This window comes from Callorhinus ursinus, unplaced genomic scaffold (genome assembly GCF_003265705.2).
Source record: "Callorhinus ursinus isolate GAN/ISIS: 27379988/994484 unplaced genomic scaffold, GSC_fseal_2.0 scaffold32, whole genome shotgun sequence".
NCBI classification, from domain to species: domain Eukaryota; kingdom Metazoa; phylum Chordata; class Mammalia; order Carnivora; family Otariidae; genus Callorhinus; species Callorhinus ursinus.
The window spans coordinates 7,399,350-7,421,869 of record NW_027397094.1 but is presented as its reverse complement, the minus strand read 5'-3'; the positions used below and the strand labels follow the sequence as shown (position 1 = coordinate 7,421,869).

At 42.2% G+C, this 22,520-nt stretch overlaps 1 protein-coding gene across 6 annotated transcripts in view; it reads left to right on the top strand.

The window, feature by feature from the left end:
• Positions 1–22,520, top strand: part of RNLS (renalase, FAD dependent amine oxidase) — a 268,671-nt gene that overhangs the window by 237,567 nt on the left and 8,584 nt on the right. For 4 of the 6 annotated variants that reach the window (XM_073878974.1, XM_073878975.1, XM_073878973.1 and 1 more), the window contains exon 6: positions 3,386–3,591. The exons of 1 other annotated variant lie outside the window; for it this stretch is intronic. In XM_073878974.1, coding sequence (XP_073735075.1) covers positions 3,386–3,591 — 206 coding nt within the window. The remainder of the gene's footprint in view (positions 1–3,385; positions 3,592–22,520) is intronic. One more of the 6 variants, XM_025850994.2, reaches the window with a different exon arrangement.

Genomic DNA, 22,520 nt, shown 5'->3' with positions numbered 1-22,520 from the left:
GTATCATTCACAAGAGCCAGCAGGTGGAAGCCTGCATAAATGGATGGACAGAGGAATGCATACACAAAACGTGGTCCATCCACACAATGGAATATTATGCGGTCTTAAAGAGGAAGGGGGTTCGGACACCTGCTACAACATGGATGAACCTTAAAGACAGCATGCTAAATGAAATAAGCCAGTCATAAAAGGACAAATATCATATTATTCCATTTCTGTGGGGCACCTAAAGTAGTGAGAATCAGAGAGAGAAATAGAATGGTGGTTGACAGAGGCTGGAGGGGGGAACGGGGATGGAGGGGGTCAGGGTTTCATGGGTATAGAGTCTATGTGGAGAGTTTAAAAAGCTCTGGATACGGATGGCAGTGACGGTTACAGGACAGTGTGGGTGTACTACATGCGAGACTACTACTACTGTATACTTAAAACAGGTTAAAGTGGTAAATTTTAGATTATGTCTGTTTTACTACAATAATTAAAAAAACATGTAAAAACTGCTGTGTCTGTGTCCAGGAATAGTCTGCCACTGTTCCTGGGGTGTTGATATAATAATCAATCTTAATACTTGGAGAGAAGCCAACTCTGTTATCCCTTTCCAAAGCTGCTCTTGCTATGGCGTAGAGGTCAAAGCGAGAATATTATCTGGGGATGCGTTACATTTGTGTAGCACTTCATGTTTGAAGAAAGATTTTTATGTGTCCTAACCCATTAATCCTTGTGACAGGCTTATAAGGGAAGTAGTCCTGGTCCCTTTTAATTGATGTACGAAGGGGAGGCCCGAGAGACTAAGTTGTCCAGGACCACTGGGCTGTGAGGATGCCCAGGTTCAAGTACTTACCTTCCGACTAAAGCTCCTGATCTCCCAGTGCACAGAAATAGTTGTCGACTTACCGTGAACTTCCATTTGATATGCCAAAAGCTAAGTGCTGGACTTGTTAAACTGAATAAAGAAGAGAAGAAGAAAGATGACATTATTACTACCTTCCCAGTGACCAAAGAATACTGATTATACTGACTCGATGCTCTGAATCCTGTTAACACATTTGTGGCTCTTTACCGTGCTCTATTTCCAAACCTGAGTCACGTTTAAAGTCGGGTTGGCTGTTTGTATTTTTGGACGTTAGCTTCTAAAAATACCCTTTAATTTGGCGGGGGGGGGGGGCAGAGGGAGCTTTTCCTTAAAACTCATGGTTTCGGGTTGCAGCGATTCAAATTTTAATCTAAATTCTGGAAAATTTTTGTCTGATTCCAATAAAAACAAGCAGCCAGGTTGTTCTCTCATTGTCATGTGAGAACGGTTTCATTTGGGGTCTTAAATTTCCTTTTTTTACTGTTCTTCTTGGAGTGGATGGCTAACGTAAAGGGAGAGAGCTGGCGAGGCACCATCACTACCCTCAGTAATGTTACGAGCCACCACCGCACCCTCCCCACCCCCCACCCCGGCCCCGGGCGAGCAAATGGCTGGGTCAGTGCCACCTTCAGATTCTCAGCATGTGGCGAGCATTCACTTTCCTTGGAAGCCTGCCATTGATAAGCCAGCTCAGAACCCAACTCTATGCTTCAGAAGGTCGACCCAGTAGCTTTCCCTGTCTTTGGGAAGATTTGGTACCTAACGGAAGGGGGGTGGGGTTGACATCCCCTTGTTGGGAGCAAGCCTACCTTAATCTATTAACTGGGAACCAAAAGAACACTCCCTGGGGCGAGGTAGGCGACAAGATTTTTTTTTTTTTTTAAGATTTTATTTTGAAGTAATCTCTATACCCGATGTGGGGCTCGAACTTACAGCCCCCGAGGTCGAGAGTCACATGCTCTACGGACCTTACACCGTGTCATGTGGGCAACACCGCGGGACCTTTTTTTTGGTCTATATCTGGTGTATTGCTTCTGTTTTCATAGCTCACATTGATGCAGCCCGGCTTGGTGCCAGAAATTGTGCCAAGCGCTTCGCGGGCATCAGGTTCTATAATCCCCACCACAGACCTGAGGGATAAGGTACTAAGATTCTGATGTTAGAGAAAACGAAACAAAACAAAAACGCCAAAATGGAAAGAGGGCAGGTGGACATATAGCAAGTAAGTGGCTCAACGTTGTGCCACGGGTTTTTTTTTTTTTGTAAAACTGTTCAAACAAACCTGCCCCAAATAGATCATTGTCTTACGCTTGACAGTCCAAAATTAGAATTTCCAGAATCAGGCTTGCCAACCCCTGTCAGGACCTTATGTACTTCAATATTCTCTTCTTTCAGTAAGGTGGGGGAAAGCACCAACCGTCTTATTATGTCATGCATTTAATTTGTTTTTAAGATTTTATTTATTTATTTATTAGAGAGAGAGATCATGAGCAGGGGGGAGGGGTAAGGGAGACGCTGACTCCCCACTGAGCAGGGAGCCCGACGAGGGGCTCGAACCCAGGACCCTGGGATCATGACCTGAGCCCAAGGCAGACACTTAACCAACTGAGCCACCCAGGCGTCCCTATTTCATGCATTTTAGATCTATGATTGTTTTCCCTCAACTTTCCCTTCTACATGATTTGAAATTGTAATAACAGGCAAACTCTTAACATTCCTGCCAACACTGTGTTTTGTAATGCCTCGGTCACTTTGCTTTCAACTTAAAACTTCATCTGATTTCCTGTATTCCACGAAAGAGTGAAAGGTACAAAGCTGACGTGCATTATTTGAAATTGTGAAAATACAGCAAAAACAAAAACAAAAAACCTCAATGGCAAACAAAAATGGAAAGTAGTTCCATGTGATGAATCACTCTTAATGCTGCTTCAAAGATAAAGAATATTATGAAGTCAAGCCCATTTTTTTTTATTTTTTTAAAGATTGTATTTATTTATTTGAGAGAGAGAATGAGAGAGAGAGAAGTCAAGCCCATTTTTAGAGAGAAGCTTGATTTTTTTTTTGAACGTGGTAAAGATATTTTATTCTGGCATTAATATAATTTCAACAAAATATTTTGCAATCCGTTTAACAAAAAATGAGTCAGTGTTTACTGAACATCTACTTTGTTCCCAGAATTTAAGGAGAGTATAAGCTATATATAAGAAACAGCTCCTGCCCTGGAGAACTTATAATTTAGTGGATGAGAGAAGATGAACACACAAATCAATTGGATTTTACCCAAGGCAGAAATTCCTAGGTGTTCTTCTTCCCCTTCCTTCTAGTTCTTTAGCGAGAGCTAAAGACTTGTTCTCCGAAATACACTGTGACTCTGTCCTCCTCTTCAGAGAAGCTTGATTTTGAATTTCAGAGTTAGCCTAATTGGGTGGTCCAAGATTAGAGTCCGTTTGCCCTCTATTTATTGTCTGGTTATTGTGATTCCTTCTTAAAGCTGGCTTGAAATGTTGGCAGATGCTTCGCTCTAACCTGCTTCAGGATGTGTGCTTGTGTTCCTCATCACACCAGAGTCGTCCGAAATCGGGCCTTCCCTTGTGGTTCACACCACTGTCCCGTTTGGAGTCAGCCACTTGGAGCACAGCACCGAGGCTGTGCAGGAGCTAATCTTCCAGCATCTGGAAGGCATCTTGCCAGGCCTGCCGCGACCAGTTGCGACCATATGCCAGAAATGGAGACATTCTCAGGTAAGCAAAGAATATGCGGGTGAGGACGCGATTTTCTTCATCAGAATTGACTGAGTCAGCAGAATGGACTCCCTTTTTCTCATCTCTTCCACTCCGTAGTTCAAGAAACGAACGATGTGATCTCTGGAGCAAATATTTGTTTGCCTCATGTGTAACCGTAAACTTCGACAGGTCTCATTAGCCCGTTATTTCTCGATGAGAGCTGCGTACAGTTTTCCCCAAAATCTAGCATCTCGAGACCTACACACCCTGAAAAGCTGGGGTTTCCTATGCAGGCAAGGCCGGTTATATATCATAGTACAGCTGTTTCTCTGGGGTTTTTCTAAATCAGGACTGTGGTTACATAGAAACCACTTTAACCTCCCCAGTTTTTTGCAGTATGTCAAATTAACCTTGTAAGTGTATTTTGCTACCACAATTTTCATTTTTATTAAGTTCCCACTTTGGTTTTGACTGCCGCCAGCAAAGCTCCTTGGGGGGACAAAGGTGAATACCTGTATAATTCAGCTACTTGAGTTGTTTTTCTGGGTTAGATAAACCTGCTGATCGCTCTGCTAGCTCAGACTTCAGGCTCCTTGCACTAAGTAAATGTTGACTTTTCCGAAAATCTCTGCATATTCCAACGGAAGTTTGCGAGTATTTGTAGAAGAAGTCTTTTGATCTGTAAACTCAGTTGTAAAGCCGTTTGGGGACAGTTGGGGCAAAGGGCAGAGGAGAAAAGCAGCAGTGACTATTTTCCCCCAAGATCTCTGAGCCCATGGATTAACCGATTTATCCGCGCTGCTGGTTACCCAACTTGGGAAACCCTTAGGAAGAAATGGTATTGTGAGAAGTTGCAGCAGATTTTGTATATTTTACATGCAGGGCTTTCCAAAAATCAGAGGAAATGGTAAATTACTTTCTAAAATACTGCAGCATGCCTGTGTGTTTACCCGTGTCTTCCCAAGTTCAATTTTACAGGGAACTTTGGGGAAAATATTTACTTAAACGTATCATGGTCACTTTAGAAGACTTTACTTTTTCCTTTTAAAAGCATTGAAAAAATCTCAATAGCTAATGTCTTTATGTGCTACTAACTCAATTTTAGGTTGGTTTTAAAAAGAAGACAAGGAAATCAACTTGTTGCTGTAATTTGAAGCTAGATGTATTACACGGCAAGTCCTTTTGCAATTTATAAATATTCCTTTAAAAGGAACAATAGTTTGTGAGTTTCTTCTGGTGACTTCCGCAAAATAATTTAATAAGCTGAAAAGATGGGTTAAAATCAACTTATTTCTTCAAACTTAAAATGTGTTAATAGAAATAGATTTGCCCCAACCACAAAATGACCTACTCAAAGTTTGTGCAATATCACAAAATTTAATAAAAAAATATTTGAACACAAAGTACATCCAAACCCTAGCCATGATTTTTATTACAATTTGGATGTTCTCTTTTGAAATTAACCCAGTGCATTTACAGCTCTGTTGTCACAAAATCTACATTGGCTGCAAAGTCGAAAAGGGAGTAAGTTGTTTCATTAAAACTTAGAAGTTTGCATTTTCCAGTATCCATACCCTTCTCCTAGTACCTTGAGCATCACCCTACAGAATATAACATTGCCATTTATGGCAGAGATCTTGCCTACATTGTGAGATAGATGACGGTGATGATAGATAGATGATAGGTAGATGATAGATAGATAATGGATGGATGGATGGATGGATGGATGGATGGATAGATAGATGATAGATAGATAGATAGATAGATAGATAGATAGATAGATAGATAGATAGATAATCTCCCATATCACCTCAGAAAAAGGAATAAGGAATGACAGATCCAGAGACATAATAGGATTTAACTAGTTTTCGGTTATTATTCCCAAGAGAACATTTCGCCGGTGCTTTTCAGAGGTCCATTGTAGCCTTTGAAATTTGACATAAATAAATGTGTGCCCCCCTCTTCCCTTGCCATCCCGGAACACATGCTCTACCTTCAATAAGCTCATTGATGCACGTGTGTGAATATGGTCTACTACGTGCATAGACTGAAGGGAAGGATTGTGTAGGAACAGGAACAGAAAAGAAAGAGGAACCACCCTTTGGTTTTGAACTTCCATTCATTTCTGAGCAGAGGTGCAGTCCCCATACTGGGGAAATCCCAGCCATGTCTTCTAGTCTGGGTCCCACCCTATGTTCCTTTTATTTTCCTCCTCCCCCTCTCCTGTTCCACCCCAAATGTCTCCTATTCTTCACACTTCCCCCTCTTTCTGACAAAACAAATGATAGAGCCCTTCAAACCCTCATTTTATGAAATCCTCGGGAGACCACAGAACTGGCGTCCCGCACCCCAGGCAGCAGTGGGCGGCGTGGATTCCCCATCCTAGACCCCTTTGTCTCCATTCATTTGATGTTTCCCTTTTTTCTCTTCTTCTGCGATCCCTGCCCTGTCAAGGGTAGAGGAGAAGGCGGTGGGGATCAGAAATCATGAGCACCCGTAGTGTGCAAGCCAGGAGCTGGGCCATTCAAACATGTGATCTCATTTCGCATTGGAAGTAGTCTGATGAGGTTGCTAGTTTTAACCCCCTCTGCGATGAGAAGACCGAAGCCTCAAAGCCATGAAATAAATTCCCGAAGGTCCATTGGCTCGTAAGGACAAAACCAGTCTTCCCACCTTCCTGTCCTTCCCTGCCCGTCACTGACCCGCTGTGTCATGAGGCCGCTACAAACAAGCCACCACGGGCTTAGGAGTGTAAAACAACGTAAATTTACTATCTTACAGCTCTGGAGATCAGCGGTCCAGGACGGGTTTCATGGGCTAACATCGAAGTGTGGGCAAGCTGTATTTCTTTCTGTAGTCTCTAGGAGAGCATCCATTTTCTTGCCTTTTACGCTTGTTAGAAGTTGCCCACATTCTTTGGCTCGGGGCCCTTCCTCCACCTTCAGAGTCAGCAACAGTTGGTCACATCCTTGTCGTGCATCCCTCTGGCTGTTGCATCTGCCCCTACTCTTCCTTTGAGGACCTTGTGATTACTTTGGGCCCGCCTGGATGTTCCAGGAAAATCTCCCCATCTTGGGCTCAAGTGATCAGCAACGTTTATTTCAGATGCAACCTTCATTCTCCCTTGGCACGCGACATCACATCGCAGGTGCTGAGGATTGGGATGTGGCCATCTTTGGACAGGGATGGGGGGAGCGTGATTTCTGTCTACCACACCCTTTTCCCTCCAGACTTCCTTGGTAGGTGCCTTCATGAGGCAGTACCTCCTGCTGTCTTCGTCAAAGCTCCAGGGAGAGCTTTATCCCCCTTCCAGGCTCCAGCTCCTCTGAGGAAGTGGCTGCTGCTATGGGAAAGGGGTAAGGGCATATTGGAGGGGGGCGTGCTAGTTTCCCCACTGCTGCTCTCCCACGTCTGGGGCTACCTCTAAAGTTACAGACCCACGGTGACGGGAAAAGGGTGCACGATGTCTGTTCATTACTCATTTAGCTACTCATTGACTCAATAAGCATTTAACGAATGCCCGCGGCATGCCCGGGACCCGGCTCCCCGAGCCCCAGGGACTAAGATTTGCCTATGGCCTTCTTCAAAGACACTGAGCTGAATTTTTGGTCTTGAGTAAGATCACGGTGCATTCTTGTGGGTGCTGCTCCTCTGGGAAGAAAGAGGCGGATGAAGGAGGAAGGCATGTGTCAAAGACTTGGGAGCTGCTCTGTGTCTCCCATTCGGGTTCGCATAAAACACCTGAGTAGGTGGTTTGAACAAACTTAGCAAAGCAATGGCAGGTTTTCAGGGTCCTCAGTCCTCCCTTTGGCACTCTGTGCCCTCCAGAATTGAAATGTTTATCCAGCTCATAGAACTGGATGTCTGAGCTGTGATGCGTTGCATGAAGGCTTTGGAGACCAGCGTGATGCATTAATGCCTTTAGTAGGAGAGTAATTGCTGCAAATGCCTTTCCGTGTACCTCGACGGGACAGGTGAGCAGTCCGATGACCCTAAGACTCTCACTGCTGTTTGCTGTGCTTTTTTCCCTTGTTTCAGGGCTTCTCACGATGCCTTGCTCCAACTATCGTAAATGTCTGTGATTTGCTTGTGAGTTGAACTCTGATTTCCCCCCACCTTTCTTGAGTCCCTGAAAATGCCAGTGGTTCTTTCCCCCGATTTATTTAGCACACTCATGGAGTACTGTCTTTAAAACAAAAACAAACCAACAAACAAAAAAACCACTGAATGTATTTTCAAATACCAAGGAAATCAGGAGAGGAATTTAAGGGGAGGGAAGGAAGATGTTGGTATCTCTGGCAAAATAAATGGATCCAGACTAACCTCTTAAGCTTTTGCAGTACAATTAGAAATCAGGTATCTCCTGTAGTTACTTTTTTTTTTTTTTAACGTGGTCTTTTACTCTGAGAGGATGTCTTCTCTCTCCCCAGTGGCAGTCTGTTCATATTTTTAAGAAGAATCATGAACTCTTTAAGAATCTAAATAAAAGCTGGGGTGCCTGGGTGGTGCAGATAGTTAAGCATTGGACTCTTGATTCTGCTTAGGTCGTGATCTCAGGGTCGTGAGATGGAGCCCCAAGTTGGGCTCCACGCTCAGCCGGGAGTCTGCTTGAGAGTCTCTCTGCCCCTCCCCGCCCCGATCTCACACACTGTCTCTCAAATAAATAAATCTTTAAAAAAAAAAGAATCTGATAAAGACTATGAGCATGAAGGTTCTCATCATTTCAGAATATATATGTACACATGGCCACAAAAATTGCATACAATTATGAGGATTTATAAACAACCTAAAGTCCTCCCATGAGTCCCACATTAAGAGTACCTGCTATAAAGTTTATTCTACTATATCCTGCATAAATCAAGAGCTCTTCTCGGCCCAGTCTTGTGTTGCAGTCAAAGAAACACAATTCCACAACCAAAAGAAATTTAAAATACAAGCATACCTTATTTTATCGCACTTGACTTTATTGAATGTCATAGATAACTGTGTTTTTTTACAAATTTAAGATTTCTGGCAACCCTGGGTTGAGCAAATCTATAGGCGCCATTTTTTTTTCCCAACAGAATGAGCTCACTTCATGGCTCTCTGTCACATTCTGATAATTCTCACAATATTTCAAACTTTTTCCTTATTATTATATTTATAATGGTGATCTATGCTCAGTGATTATGACTCTCTGAAAGCTCAGATGATGGTGAGCATTTTGTAGCAATAAAATATTTTTAAATTAAGGTATGTATGTTTTTGAAGACCTAATGCTATCGCACACTTAAATGACTACAGTACAGTGTAAACATAACTTTTACATGCATGGGAAACCAAAAGAATTCATTTGACTCACTTTATTGCAATACTTGCTTTACTGTGGTGGTCTGGAACCAAACTCGGGATATCTCCAAGGTGGGCCTGTAACTCCAATCTTTACAAATACCTTTTATGAAACTTTAAAGAATATCCAACATTTGTCATCCTTGCCAGCACTTTTGGAAGTCTCTCTTCTCGTTCTCTGTATCTCCCGCTTCTGGAAGCTCCCCCACACCTTCCCTGTGCACCTTTACCTCTTAATTCCCCACCGAAGTTTCCCTGACCAGCAGCCCCGTGGGCTCATCTCTTCCTGTTTGTCCTCCTTTCAAGCTCCCGTTCACATTCTTCACTTTAACTCTAACCTTTTTTTTTTTTTTTCTTAAACAAGTAACTCTTCGCCCTTTTTAGTGCAAATTTCCCATTTTGGCTTCCTCATTACCTCAGTTGGCATAGTCCTTGCCAGGAGTAGAAAGAATAAAAGAGAAAAGAAGGAATGTACAACAGCTTATGGCCAGAATTGTCCTTAGTTGTTTGTGCTTGGTGGGGGGAGAAGGTGCACACACCGAAGAGCCAGCAGCCACCTAGTACTTACATTCTTGCCCCGTGAGATTAATTTCGGGTGTGTGATGGTGTCTAGGTCATTCCTGGAAGGTCAAGTAGCAATTCATATTCTCATTTTTTTCTTTTTCTTTTTTACCCATTTCCTGGTGTATCGCCCTCGTTATCTTGTTTTGCGTGGGTTGGAACTAGAAGGCAGTGACTGATTGTACGAAAATACCAAAATTATAAACCCCAAGGATTGTCCTCTTCAGAATAGTCACCTTGATAAGCTACACCCTTATTTCAACAAGATGGGGCACGTCTTTCAGAGCCTGGCATGCATTCTTCGGCCTATCATTGGTTGGATCAGATCTTTAGAATTTGAGCTTGAATTCGCCCAATGTTTTAGGAGCAAAGCCATTTGGACTTAAATTTCTTTTTAATAAAATGGATGGTCAATTTTGACACTTTTCTTAAACTTTACAGATTCAAACATACAGCCTCCCAGGATAAGTACTCTGAAAAGAAAAATAACCGTTGTGTTTATCAGTTCAAGTGCATTACGTGTGTTGCTTGGTAGTTTATGTGCACAGTAAAATCATACTCTATTGGTCCTTCTGATTTTTCTCCCATATTTGTGCTTTATAATTTCTGGATTTTTAATGATGTGATTCTGATCTTGGACTCTGGCATCAGACAGATTTAGGTTGAAAGCTTGGCTTTTGGTGGACCTCTGAGCAGGCTAGACTGGCACGCCAAGCCTCAGGGCCCATCTGTGACCAGTAACAGTTGAACATGGCTCATAGGGCTGTGGTTGGAATGAAATGGGGCAACACGGTGGAAAACATTTGCCACAGATGCTAGTACGAAGCAAGTTCTTTGGAGATATTACTAAACGCGTAGCAAGAGGAGGAAGAGAGGACATGGGGTCATTTCCTAGAAGCTGAGCTCGTGCGTCCCTGTCACTTGCTTTCTTTTCTTGACTACCTCTCTCTTTTTTAAAGATTTTATTTACTTATTTGACAGAGAGAGACACAGCGAGAGAAGGAACACAAGCAGGGGGAGTGGGAGAGGGAGAAGCAGGCTTCCCGCGGAGCAGGGAGCCCGATGCGGGGCTCGATCCCAGGACCCTGGGATCATGACCTGAGCCGAAGGCAGACGCTGCACCGACTGAGCCACCCAGGCGCCCCCTGACTACCTCTCTTCACGGCCACTGGCTGTCCTACCTTTTCATTTTTCACACTCTCTTTTCAGAGTTCCTCTCTCTCTGTGTTCTCTGCTTCACTTCTGCAAATAGCCCTGGACAAGGCATGTTCCTGAAGGACTGATTCAGTGCCAGGCACTATGACACTTAGTCATGTCATAGGGACTGTTGAATAACATCAGAGCAAGGTGAGACCAAAGAAGTGGACTTCTGTGGATGCAAGGAACTCTTGTCAGTTGTTTTTTTTTTGGTTTTTTTTAAGCTTATATATTTTTCAGCTCCTTGCTATTTATTCCCAGTGACTTGCACATTCTTTAGTGTTTGGTAGTTAAACATATTTATGCCATTTACACCATGAGTCAACATTTCTTGGCATGACATTATGGCCACAAGAGTGCTCTTGCCTATGTGCCATGAGTTTCTGGTAACGTACGGAGAGCCAAAACAGGACCTTTGGGATCAGTGGACTCTGGCATGACCCAGTCCCTCAACAGCAAGACACATTACAGGTGTCAGCACTAAGCTGACCATTCCATTGCATAATCTCCCACCTCTTTGTCACTGGCTCATTACTGGCAAGTTGCCTCAGTTTATTATGAGGTAGCTGCATGTATGTGAGATCATTGGCTGAGAAGTTCTGATCATGGAATTAGGGATGTACAGTCACAGTTTAATTGAAGTTTCTATGAGCAAATATTTCCCCTCTTCACAAAATTCCATATTATGCAAACTATTAAATGTTTTAACACATAGGAATTTAATTAAATCATTTTTTCTTAAGTACTCATGAGACCGACCCTGCCATGTATTCAGAATCACACTTTTTCAGAAGAACTAATCATTTTGAGCAGCATTACTTTATAGAAAACTTTTTAAAGCAGTCTGTGTCATTTCTCCTGGACAAACGCTATATATATTCATCTGCAGTCAGTATTACTACTTAAAGCTTGATGATGGGTGTTATTGTATGGGTGTGGACACCCCAAGAGAAGTAGGCCTGATTCCAGCACTATCCCATAAAGGGTAAGTCTACTTGATCTTTTTAGGATAGACATCAGTATTATGCTATAAAACTAACAAATAAAAAAGTTCAGTTGCCCAAAGCTATTTATATCCACATTAGAAATTAATAATGTATGTCCATGTTTCCATTTCACCCACCTATACTGAGCTCTGACTCTATGCAAGACATTATGCAGGATTCTAAAGACTCAAAGACAGCTCCCCTCCTTCAAGGAGCTTGCTATATAATTAGCAAAGCTGACCAAAAAGCCGCTAATCATGAGATAATGTGGTTTGCTCTAGGAAAGGTACGTATAATATACTCTGTGAACACAGGGAGGTTTTTTTTAAGATTTTATTTATTTATTTGATATAAAGCAGGGGGGGAAGATAACAAGCAGGGGGGAAGGGTAGAGGGAGAAGCAGACTCCCCACTGAGCAGGGAGCCCAACATGGGACTCGATCCCAGAACCCTGGGATCATGACCCGAGCTGAAGGCAGATGCTTAACCAACTGAGCCACCCAGGTGCCTGAATACAGAAAGTTTGAGGAGAGTGGTAACACATGGCCTCCTAAGAGAAGACATCACTTGAGCTACAAAATGAAGTCAGACTGGCAGAGGGAATGATGTTCCCACAACAGGTGCACTTTCCCAGAGGTGGGAGAGCACAAGGTGCATTCTTTCTTTTCACCTTGGTCTTTGCACCTTGGTCTAAAGTACCTCTTTAAACATGACAGCCCACATCATCATGTTATTACACTGAGTGTGTAAGTGTGTGTGTGTGTGTGTATTCATTATATATTCTTTCTATATATTCATTCTCTCTCTGTCTTTCAAAAATGTCATTTATTTTTTAAAAATATTTACTTATTTATTTTAGAGAGAAAGCACGAATGTGCCAGTTCGGGGAGGGGTAGAGGGAGAGGGAGAGAATCTCAAGCAGACTCCTGGCTCAGTGCAGAGCCCGGCACAGGGCTCAGCCTCGCGACCCCGAGATCATGACCTGAGCCAAAATCAAGAGTCGGACCCTCAAAGGACTGAGCCACCCGGGCACCCCACAAAAAATGGCATTTATTAATCCCCTAGTCTGTGTAGCTCGCTGGGCTTTGTACTTAACTCACTTCACCCTCCAAGCACCCTGTGGAGTGTCTGCTTCTTCCCCATTGCACAGATGAGGAAGTTGGGAAATAGAGGCTCAGTACCTTAAAAGCCAGGGCTTTCAAACACCTCACTCTACTGCCAGTAATTGTTTGAGCTCTGGCTTTCCCCCAATTATGACACATTCTTCCATCATCATTCTTCTGCTGCTTTTAGCTAGAAATAATAGTTAACATCTATGCTCTGGTTTTAGAAAGCACTTTTCTACTTCTTTTCATTTGATCCTCACAATTCCAGCAGATCAGGAAGTAAATATGACTATCTTTGCTTCAAATGAAGAAACTGGGGTTCACGTTGCATGGTTTTGCCTAATGTGATGCAGCTAGTAAGTAGCAAAATAGAAATTGGAATGTTTCATTTTAGATACAAAAGTCCACATTTCACACTGTACACAAAAATTAACTAAACATGGATCATAGACCATAAAACCTTAAAGTATAAAACTTCTGGATAAAAACAGGAGAAAATCTTTATGATCTTGAATTTGGCAAACATTTCTTAGATAAGATACAAAAAGCACAAGCCATAAGAAAATAAACTGATAAATCGGGCTTGATCAAAATTAAAAACAATGTCCTTGAAAGACATTGTTAAGCAAACGAAAGGACAAGACAGAGACTTGGAGAAAACATTTGTAAAAACATGTATCTGATAAGAGACTAGTATCCAGATGATATAAAGACCTGTCACAAATCAGTAATAAGAAAACAAATGGCCCAACTATTTAAAAATAGACAAAAGATTTGGAAGAGCACTTTACTAAAGAAGAGGTTATGAATTTAACCATGGAGATGTAAGCTTTCCACAATGAAAACTATAAAACATTGCTGAAAGAAATTAAAGGAGACTTAAATACAGGAAAATATACTATATGTTCATAGATTGGGAGTCTTAATTATTGTTTTTTTAGGTAAACTCTGGGTCCAACATGGGGCTTGAACTCACGACCCTGAGATCAAGAGGCACATGCTCTACCAACTGAGCCAGCCAGCTCCCCTGGGAGACTTAATAATTTTTAAGTGGCGATATTACCCAAAGTGATCTATGGACTTACTGTAATCGCTATAAAATTCCCAATGGCCTTTGCAGAAATGCTAACCCAAAAATTTATATGGTGTTGCAAGGGACCCCAAATAGCTAAAACAATCTCAAAAAAAGGACAAAGCTAGAGGACTCACACTTTCTGATTTTCAAACTTACTACAAAGCTACCCTAATCCAAATAATGTGGTAATGGCATAAGAATAGACAGATAGATTAACGGAATAGAACCATGAGTCGGGAAATAAACCCACCCTTATGGTTAATTGATTTCTGTTAAGTTTCCCAAAAACATTCAATGGGAAACAATAGTCTCTTCAACACATAGTGCTGGGACAACCAGATAGCCACATACAAAAGAATGAAGCTGGACCCTTAACTCACACCCCACGCAAAAACTTACCCAAAATGGATTAAAAACCCAACTATGCAAGCTAAAATCAGAAAATCTTAGAAGAAAACATAAGGGTGAATCTTCACAACCTTGTATTTGGCAATGGTTTCTTATATATAACACCAAAAGCATAAGCAACAAGAGAAAAAATAACTTGGACTTCATCAAAATTAACAACTTGTGTGCATCAGAAGATTAAGAAAGTAAAAAGACAACGCATAGGATGGGAGAAATTATTTGTGAATCACTGATCTGATAAGGGTCTACAATCCAGAATATATAAAGAACACTTGCAACTCAACAGCAAAAAATCAGACAACCCAATTTTAAAATGGGTCAAGGACTTGAATAGACATTTCTCCAAAGAAGAGATACAAATGGTCAACAAGCACATGAAAAGATGCCCAGTGTCCTTAGTTATTAGGGAAATGCAAATTAAAACCACAATGACATACCATCTCATACCCACTAAGATGAATATAATTTGAAAAAAAAAAAGGAAGAAAGAAAGAAAGAAAGAAAGAAAACGGAAAAACAAATCCTGGTAAGGATGTGGAGAAATTAGAATGCTCCTACCTTGCTGGTGGGAATATAAAATAGTTTGGACGTTGTGGAAAACAGTTTGGCAGTTCCTCAATCAGTTATACATAGAATTGCAGGATGACCAAAATATCCCCCTCCTATATAGTCAAAAGAATGGAAAACATGTGTTCAAACAAAACTGTGTCCACAAATGTTCATAGCAGCACTATTCACAGTAACTAAAGGTGGAGGTAGGCCAAATGTCCATCATGGACATGAATGGATAAACAAAATATGGTATATCCATAAGATGGATTATCATTCAAGCATAAAAAGCAATGAATTATACCTCAATTAAAAAATCCATCATTAAGGGGGTACCTGGGTAGTCGGTTAAGCATTTGACTCTTTATTTCAGCTAAGGTCATGATCTCGGGGTCCTGGGGTCGAGCCCCACATTGGGCTCCCCCTCACCTTCTGCCCCTCTGCCCTGCTCTCTCTCTCTCTCTCTAAAATAAATCAACTGTTAGGTGGGAAATATATCTTTAACATATTTCTACTAAGAGGACCCATGGGAAATTATATAGAAATACACATATTAAACATTTGAAGGACAAAAAAAAAAAAGCAATGAGGTATTGATAAATGCTACAATGTGGATAAACCTTGAAAACATTGTGCTAAGTGAAAGAAACCAGACACAAAGACTACATCTTGAATGATTCCACTTATATGAAGTATCTCAAATAGGCAAATCCCTAGAAATCCATAGCTTACCAGAAAGCAGGTAAGTGTTTGCCAGTGGCTACTACTAATGTCATATGTATTTTACCGCACACAAAAGAGAAGAGATTGGATGGCAATCCACACAAAAAAATGCTGAACATCACTGGTCATTAGGGAAATGTAAATTAAAACTAAAATGAGATGCCATAACACAACTACTAGAGTGGCTCAAATCAAAAACTCTGAAGGTACCAAGTGCTGGTGAGGATATAAATGGAATCCTCACCTATCTCTGCGGGAATGCAAAATGGCACCAGCCCCTTTGGAAAACACTTTCGTAGTTTCTTACGAAGTTAAATACACACTTACCATCTGACCCAAGGGCCCCACTCTTAGGGATTTACCCCAGAGAAATGAAGACATACATCCATATAAAAACTTATTTGCAAATGTTCATAGCAGCTTTATCAATAATTGCCCCAAACCTGGAAATAACCCAAATACTCATCACCTGGTGCATGGGCAAAAGGTTATACCTCCATAGATGAAAAAGTACTCAGTAATAAAATGAAACAAGCTGCTACTATCTGCAATACATGAGTGAATCTCAGAAGCATTATCTAAGTGAAAGAAGCCATACTCAAAGGCTATCTATCCTAGCATTCTACTTGTGTGGCTTCCCGGAGTAGGCAAAATTGTAGGGACAGAAAATCGATCAGTGGTCGCCAGGGGCTGTGACTAGGAGAAGGAGATGAACTACAAAGAGGCCCAAGGGAAATTTCGGGGGGGCGAGGGAAATGTTCTCTGTATTATTATTGTGGTAGTTAACACGACTGTGTACGTTGTCAAAATTTATAGAACGGTACACATAAACAAGGTTGAATTTCCCCATACATAACTTATACCTCAATTAAGCTGACTTTTCAAACCACTTGTTTTTTATCCTCCATTATTGCCTCTCTGAGGAGCACAAGCGTTGATTCTTTTAATTTCACAGTAATGGAAGTAGAAAGGAGGAGGTTGTTTCTGGATCTGAAGATCAAAATGGCGGCAATCTTTCGGCCAATATCTCACAGCACGAACAAAAAGCCGTTGGGTTCGTTCAGCACGACTGAGGACCAGAAGAAAAATAATAGCTGTGCTTCTGGGTCATCAAGAAAAGGAAGGGAAATGGAGTGAGAGAAGGCATGCAGAAGGATTGAGTTGGCGGGGAACCGAGCTGCTGTTAAATGGGGGAGAAGTCGTCATCAGGCCCACTTGAGCAGGAAAGATGATTTAGCTTCGTGTCTAGACTCACAGATCCGAAGCGTTTTTGCCCTTCTGCATCCTAGGATCCCAAGCAATTGGATCCTTGGAGAGACTGTGGCACAACATCTATATTTAGATGAAAACAAGAGGATCCCAGTCTGTTCGATCACCTTCTGGCTTGTCCCCCCAGCACCCTACGCAGGCTCGCCACCTGCACATAGTTGTAGAGTTTATGCATGAATATACTAAACCCTGCTGAAGGGCAGGAGAACTTCCTATTAAATTAGAAACTCCAAAGGGGACTGTAATGCGACCATCGTTTTGTTTGTTATTACTGCAGGACTACTAGAGAAAACAGTATCTCATTCTTGATTGTGTGCTTGTGAACAACTCCTCGTCGAAATAGACTGCTCCAGTGTTTTCAGGACTCTGAGACATAGAATAGATCTAAACAGATTGAATGTAGACCTCAGGAATTGAATATACACTTTCAGCAAAGTATGTCCTTCACCATTCAAGCCCCACTAAAGCTGCTACGTGGATCATATAATTGATTTGTGGCGCTTCCGGCTTGCATCTACCCCATAGTTTATTAAAATAGAAGAGACAAATACCAATAAAGCGAAAAGCTCCCCTGAGAATTGACCAAATCACATCACTTTCTTCACACCTAGGGTATTCCAACCAATAGTAATTTTACAGCGACTGTCTGTAGTCCCAGACACAGAGTTCTGCAGCCGGGAGCCCACAGCACGAGTAAACCTTTTCCCTAAAGCACAACAAAGAAATGGGTTTCTGAAATCACCATTAAACATAATAGAACACCGGAAAGACGTGTCGAACAGAGGCAAGGGGACAGGATGAACATAACGCATAAGAACCAATTAACAATGTACCATCTCTGCGGGAAAGCACCCGGGTGTTGATAAAGCTCTTTGTGAACACAGAGGACTGTAACATAGGACACTCTCAAACACCGGTGGCCACAAGAAGTGCAATTTTTTTTTAAGGAAATATGCCTAAAAATAGACTAAGTGGAATAATCAGCCCTCCCATTTATCATTATTATCCCAGTTCTCAGTATCACTTATCTTCAATAATATGCAGCGTATGGTTAAGAAATAACCCGTATCATCACTTGTCTTAATCATACGGCAAATATGTTCCATATGTGTAGGACCTGGGGCTATGCCACAAACCTCTGAGCACAGAGGGTTGACTGTTCTAAGAGGGAATTTTTAAAAGATAAAGACATAAGTTGGCTAGGTCACCCAGAAGAATTGTTTCTTTCCTCCCTGACACCTAGAGCTCTTTCTAGAGTGCATTCCCCGTGTCCCAGGAAAGAAAGTTATTTAAAGGAATATTTAGACTTTATGTCTGTGCAGGCTCACTGCCACTTTGACGGGAACTAGAAACATCGCGGACTGGGTCACTCTGGTCTCCAGTTTTAAAAGTAAAGACAAACATCTGTATGTCCTATGACGCCCCCCCACACACACACACACGTTCACACATACACACTCGTCTAGTTCTGTCTTACACACTTTCCAGGGTGTTCTTCACGGTACCATTTTATGAGGTGAGGCAGAATTGTCTGGGTAGGAGACTGTCTTCACTTGCTGTTTTGAAATTCAGGTTGAGTCAGATACCCCCGGGGCCTTGGCCTGGGATCTACAACAGGTGAGCCTGAGGCTGCGAGTCCCGCTTTCTGGGGGTCAGAGAAAGGAGCGTAAGTACCCAAAGAGGAGTGGTCCCCTGAACGGTGCAAATGATGAAGAGCTAAGTTAGAACGGGCAGGTGTCGAGGGCGATGACACAGAGGGGAGTAAGTAACACGATAATTCGGAAGGTAAAGGAGATTTCAGAGACTGAAACAGCAATAAAGAAAATTATTATCATAGAGAGAAAAAAAAGTTCCTCCACATTTAAAGACCATTCGAACACAGAGAATTTAAAACTTTGAAAAGTTTGAATTAGTTTTTGGTGGGCCCACATGCACACATCCCTTGAGCAAGCGTTTATTCAACACTAGCCGCGTACAATGGAGGAGGAGATGCAGGGAATATGAAAATGAAAAAAAAATAACCCTCAACAAAACAAAACAACCCCCGTAGCTCCCTGTTTCTGAGGACTTGCAAGCCTTTTAAATAACAAATATTTCTTACCAGATTGCAATTTGTTGAGTTAAGTGTAGCGGAATCAGCAACCTTTTATGGCATTTTCATTAGTCCCCAAAGGGGCTTTTTTTAAAAAATAAAAGAAAGGGATAGAAACACTACATTTTTAATTTAGCCAATAGCACACATTTTTTTTTTTCCTCAAGAAAAAAATGCTGAGGGGTTGATATTATTTTTCACTGACCCATCAATGAAGTCTCATCCTTTCAGACAGCCTGGGCTGGATCCCCATCTATAAAGATGTAAACAGACATTTCCACTAACATGAGCACAAGCCCTGGTCTCTCGTCCGTTTGTTTACATTTCTCCCTGTTTTTGTAAACAGGAATATGATAGATGCTTCAAACCAGTGCCTTGGGAACGTGGTAGGAATGGGGAAATGTATACATAGAATCAACACAGACCACATTTTCTCCCCAGCCTCAGGCAGTTTGAAGGTAGGCATTTATTCTGCATTTGATGAGGCCTTGTCCCCTAAGCCCAATTTTTCTCTACAGCCTTAAGTTTACTACCTGAGTATTTAGCTGCAGGTGAACAGATGAAGGATGTGTTACCCCAGATTCTAGTTCTAGCTAGATGAATATTTGGATAGAAGAGAGATTGCACAAGTTTCTGGGAAATGAGTCGTACATAAGATTTTATTCCATTTTTAAAAATCACTCACCCACTCACCAAGCCCAAACGAAGGTTATGCGTGTTACCTGAGATTACTGGTGGTTTCTGCAAGCTGACCTCCACTTCCCAGCACCCCCACCCCTTTATGGAAAACATTCCTCAGGCTGAACATCTCTGTGCTCTGAGCCATGAGCCACATCAAGCACCTCACTGCACAGCAGTGGTTCCAAGCGTTTTTATTTCATGGACCAGTAAAATCCCTCTAAATGTTTTGGGAACCAGTATAATTTTGCTATCTTTGCATTCTGCAATTAAGAATTTAAAAAGCAAAAACACGGCCACAAGAATTTAATGGAAGGAATAACCAAAAAAAAAAAAAAAACAAAACAAAGATAGAACCTCATAACCAATTTATAAAATAGAATACATTTCGCTCTGTGAAAAAGCTCATAATTCTCCTTATTTTTTCTCTTCTTGCAATAGATTGACTTTTGGGAACTACTATCTTTGAGCTTTGCATCGAGGCCATAAAACAATAAGTTAACCAAATATTCAATTGGCTGCTGTTTATGTACCATGGCGTGGGTTCAGGTTTATAATGTCTGCAGAGTAGAGGAAGTGAACAAATGTAGGAATCAGCCCCATATCATCTCAGCCCTTCTAGCTGGTCATATTGCCAATGTGGGCCATAGCTCCGAAGGGGACTGTCACTCAGAGCTTGCCCCAGTCAAGTTAGTGTGCAACTAGGAGACAGTAAGCTTTCCCTGGATGCCAGGAACAGTCGGAGGTAAGAGCCACCCTCCGACACTGGGATTGTTAGAAATCAATTTTAAAAATTCAGCGTGGGGGCGCCTGGGTGGCTCAGATGGTTAAGCGTCTGCCTTCGGCTCAGGTCATGATCCCAGGGTCCTGGGATCGAGTCCCGCATCAGGCTCCCTGCTAGGCGGGGAGCCTGCTTCTCCCTCTCCCTCTGCCTCTCTCTCTCTCTCTCTCTCTCTCTCTCTCTCTGACTCTCATGAATAAATAAATAAAACCTTTAAAAAAATAAATAAAAAAAATAAAAATTCAGTGTGATTATCAAAAGGACAAGGGAGGGCTCAGACATCTCCATTTGTCCAAGATGTAGGCATACCCAAGTCCAATTGACATGACCCTCAGGAACATAAGGCAACGTAACAAAGCCATAAAAGGACTCAGTCTTTTATAGCACCTTTTATAGTTTGTTTGTTTTTAATGTGAATTATTTCAAATGCAATTGCCAACTAGGAAATCAGTGTCACAGGGAATAGTATCAGTCTCGGACATGTTTATGTTTTCAAGCGCTCTGGGTAAATTTCCTCATAAGCAAAGAGGAAGCCTTAGCAAATAGGAAGGTCTGAAGAAAAAACCTGAAAACCTCCAGAGGTGCCTTCCTTTAGGACAAACCATGGTTGTCATGGTGGCCCTAACAACTGTTGGGTTTTCCCACCTTGGTAAGCTCTTCTGGGTTTTCCCACCTTGGTAAGCTCTTCAGCAAACCTGTCGGTGCTGGTGACGAAATCATAAAGACATTTCCCCCTCAGTGAAATCTGAATTGATGAAGGCTACCTCCTGGATATTTTAAATTTAGATCAAAATGCTTTTAGGGATGCCTGGGTGGCTCAGTTGGTTGGGTGGCCGCCTTCGGCTTAGGTCATGATCCCAGAGTCCCGGGATCGAGCCCCGCATCCAGGTCCCTGTTCAGCGGGGAGCCTCCTTCTCCCTCTCCCTCTGCTGCTTCCCCTGCTTGTGCTCTCTCTCTCTCTTGCTGTCTCTCTCAAATAAATAAATAAAATCTTTTAAAAAGTAGTCTTTTAGGAGCAACTGCCCCCCAGGACCTGTATCTTGAAGGAGGAAGCCTAAGCCCCAGACTTCAGGCTACAGAGATGTCACTAAATGCAGAGGCTGGGAGAACGTCATTGTGCTGGTCACTCTACTATGATGCGTATTGTTTGTGTTAGTGCTCGGGTCAGAGTTCTATAGGCTTTGAATTGTCTGCTCCAACCCTAATTTTCCCATGAACCCTGATAGTTTTGTAGTATTGTGGCCGGAGTCCAAGTACCTGTCTTATTTTCACATGGCAGTCAAAGCCCCACTGTGACCCGTGGAGGGACAAAGGCATGGAGGGACGTTAGGAATTAAGGACTGGGGGTCATTATTAGAAGAAATGAGAAGTGGGCGTCTGGCATCATCTAGAGGAAATCGCTCCTGATGTGCTCCTAATTCTTGGCTCTGAAACATGTCTGGTTTGGACAAAGGCAATGCATCATACTCTCCTGGCTTCATGAGAAAAGAGAAAAAAAAAAAACAGTGAAGAATATTTAATTCATTTATTTGTAATTACGTGGCTGCTCTGTAGGCTTCGAACCCAGGATGGGTTTATAGGATTCCTCTCGAGTGCCAAGTCCAGTTGATCTGCCTGAAGCCATCAGCTAGGGAGGATGCTTCGGCCACATCTGGGCTCCGTGGGAAAGAATGCCACAATCAATTAGTGACATCTGTCTGGAGATGCGGCACAGGGGTCACCCCGATCGCAGGGGTGAGGAGATGAAGGGGTTGGGAAGACAACCACACGTGGTCCTGGAATCCGTACGTTTACCTTTGGAAAGGAACGGATCAATTCTCTGTCGGTTTCACCTGAGGCTACTCCTTTGGATGAACTGAGAACGTGGAGGGTTTAAACTAGCAACGCTGAAGACAGTCGCATAGGGACCCGGAGATGCTGTGACCAGAAAAAGCTCTGCTTCAAGGATCCTGCCGCTCATTACCTTTGGACCTGTTATGCGTTTACTCATCTTAAGTACCTGCCATACTTCTCCCCTTCCCCCATTTTTTAAATTTTAAATTAGTTTCAGGGGTAGGATTTAGTGATTCATCAGTTGCCTACAACACCCAGTTGTATATATAACATTCTGTCAGGTGCCCTCCTTAATGCCCATCACCCCATCCCCTTACCCCATTTTATATTTGCCATATTTCATTGCTTGTGAGACGCCACG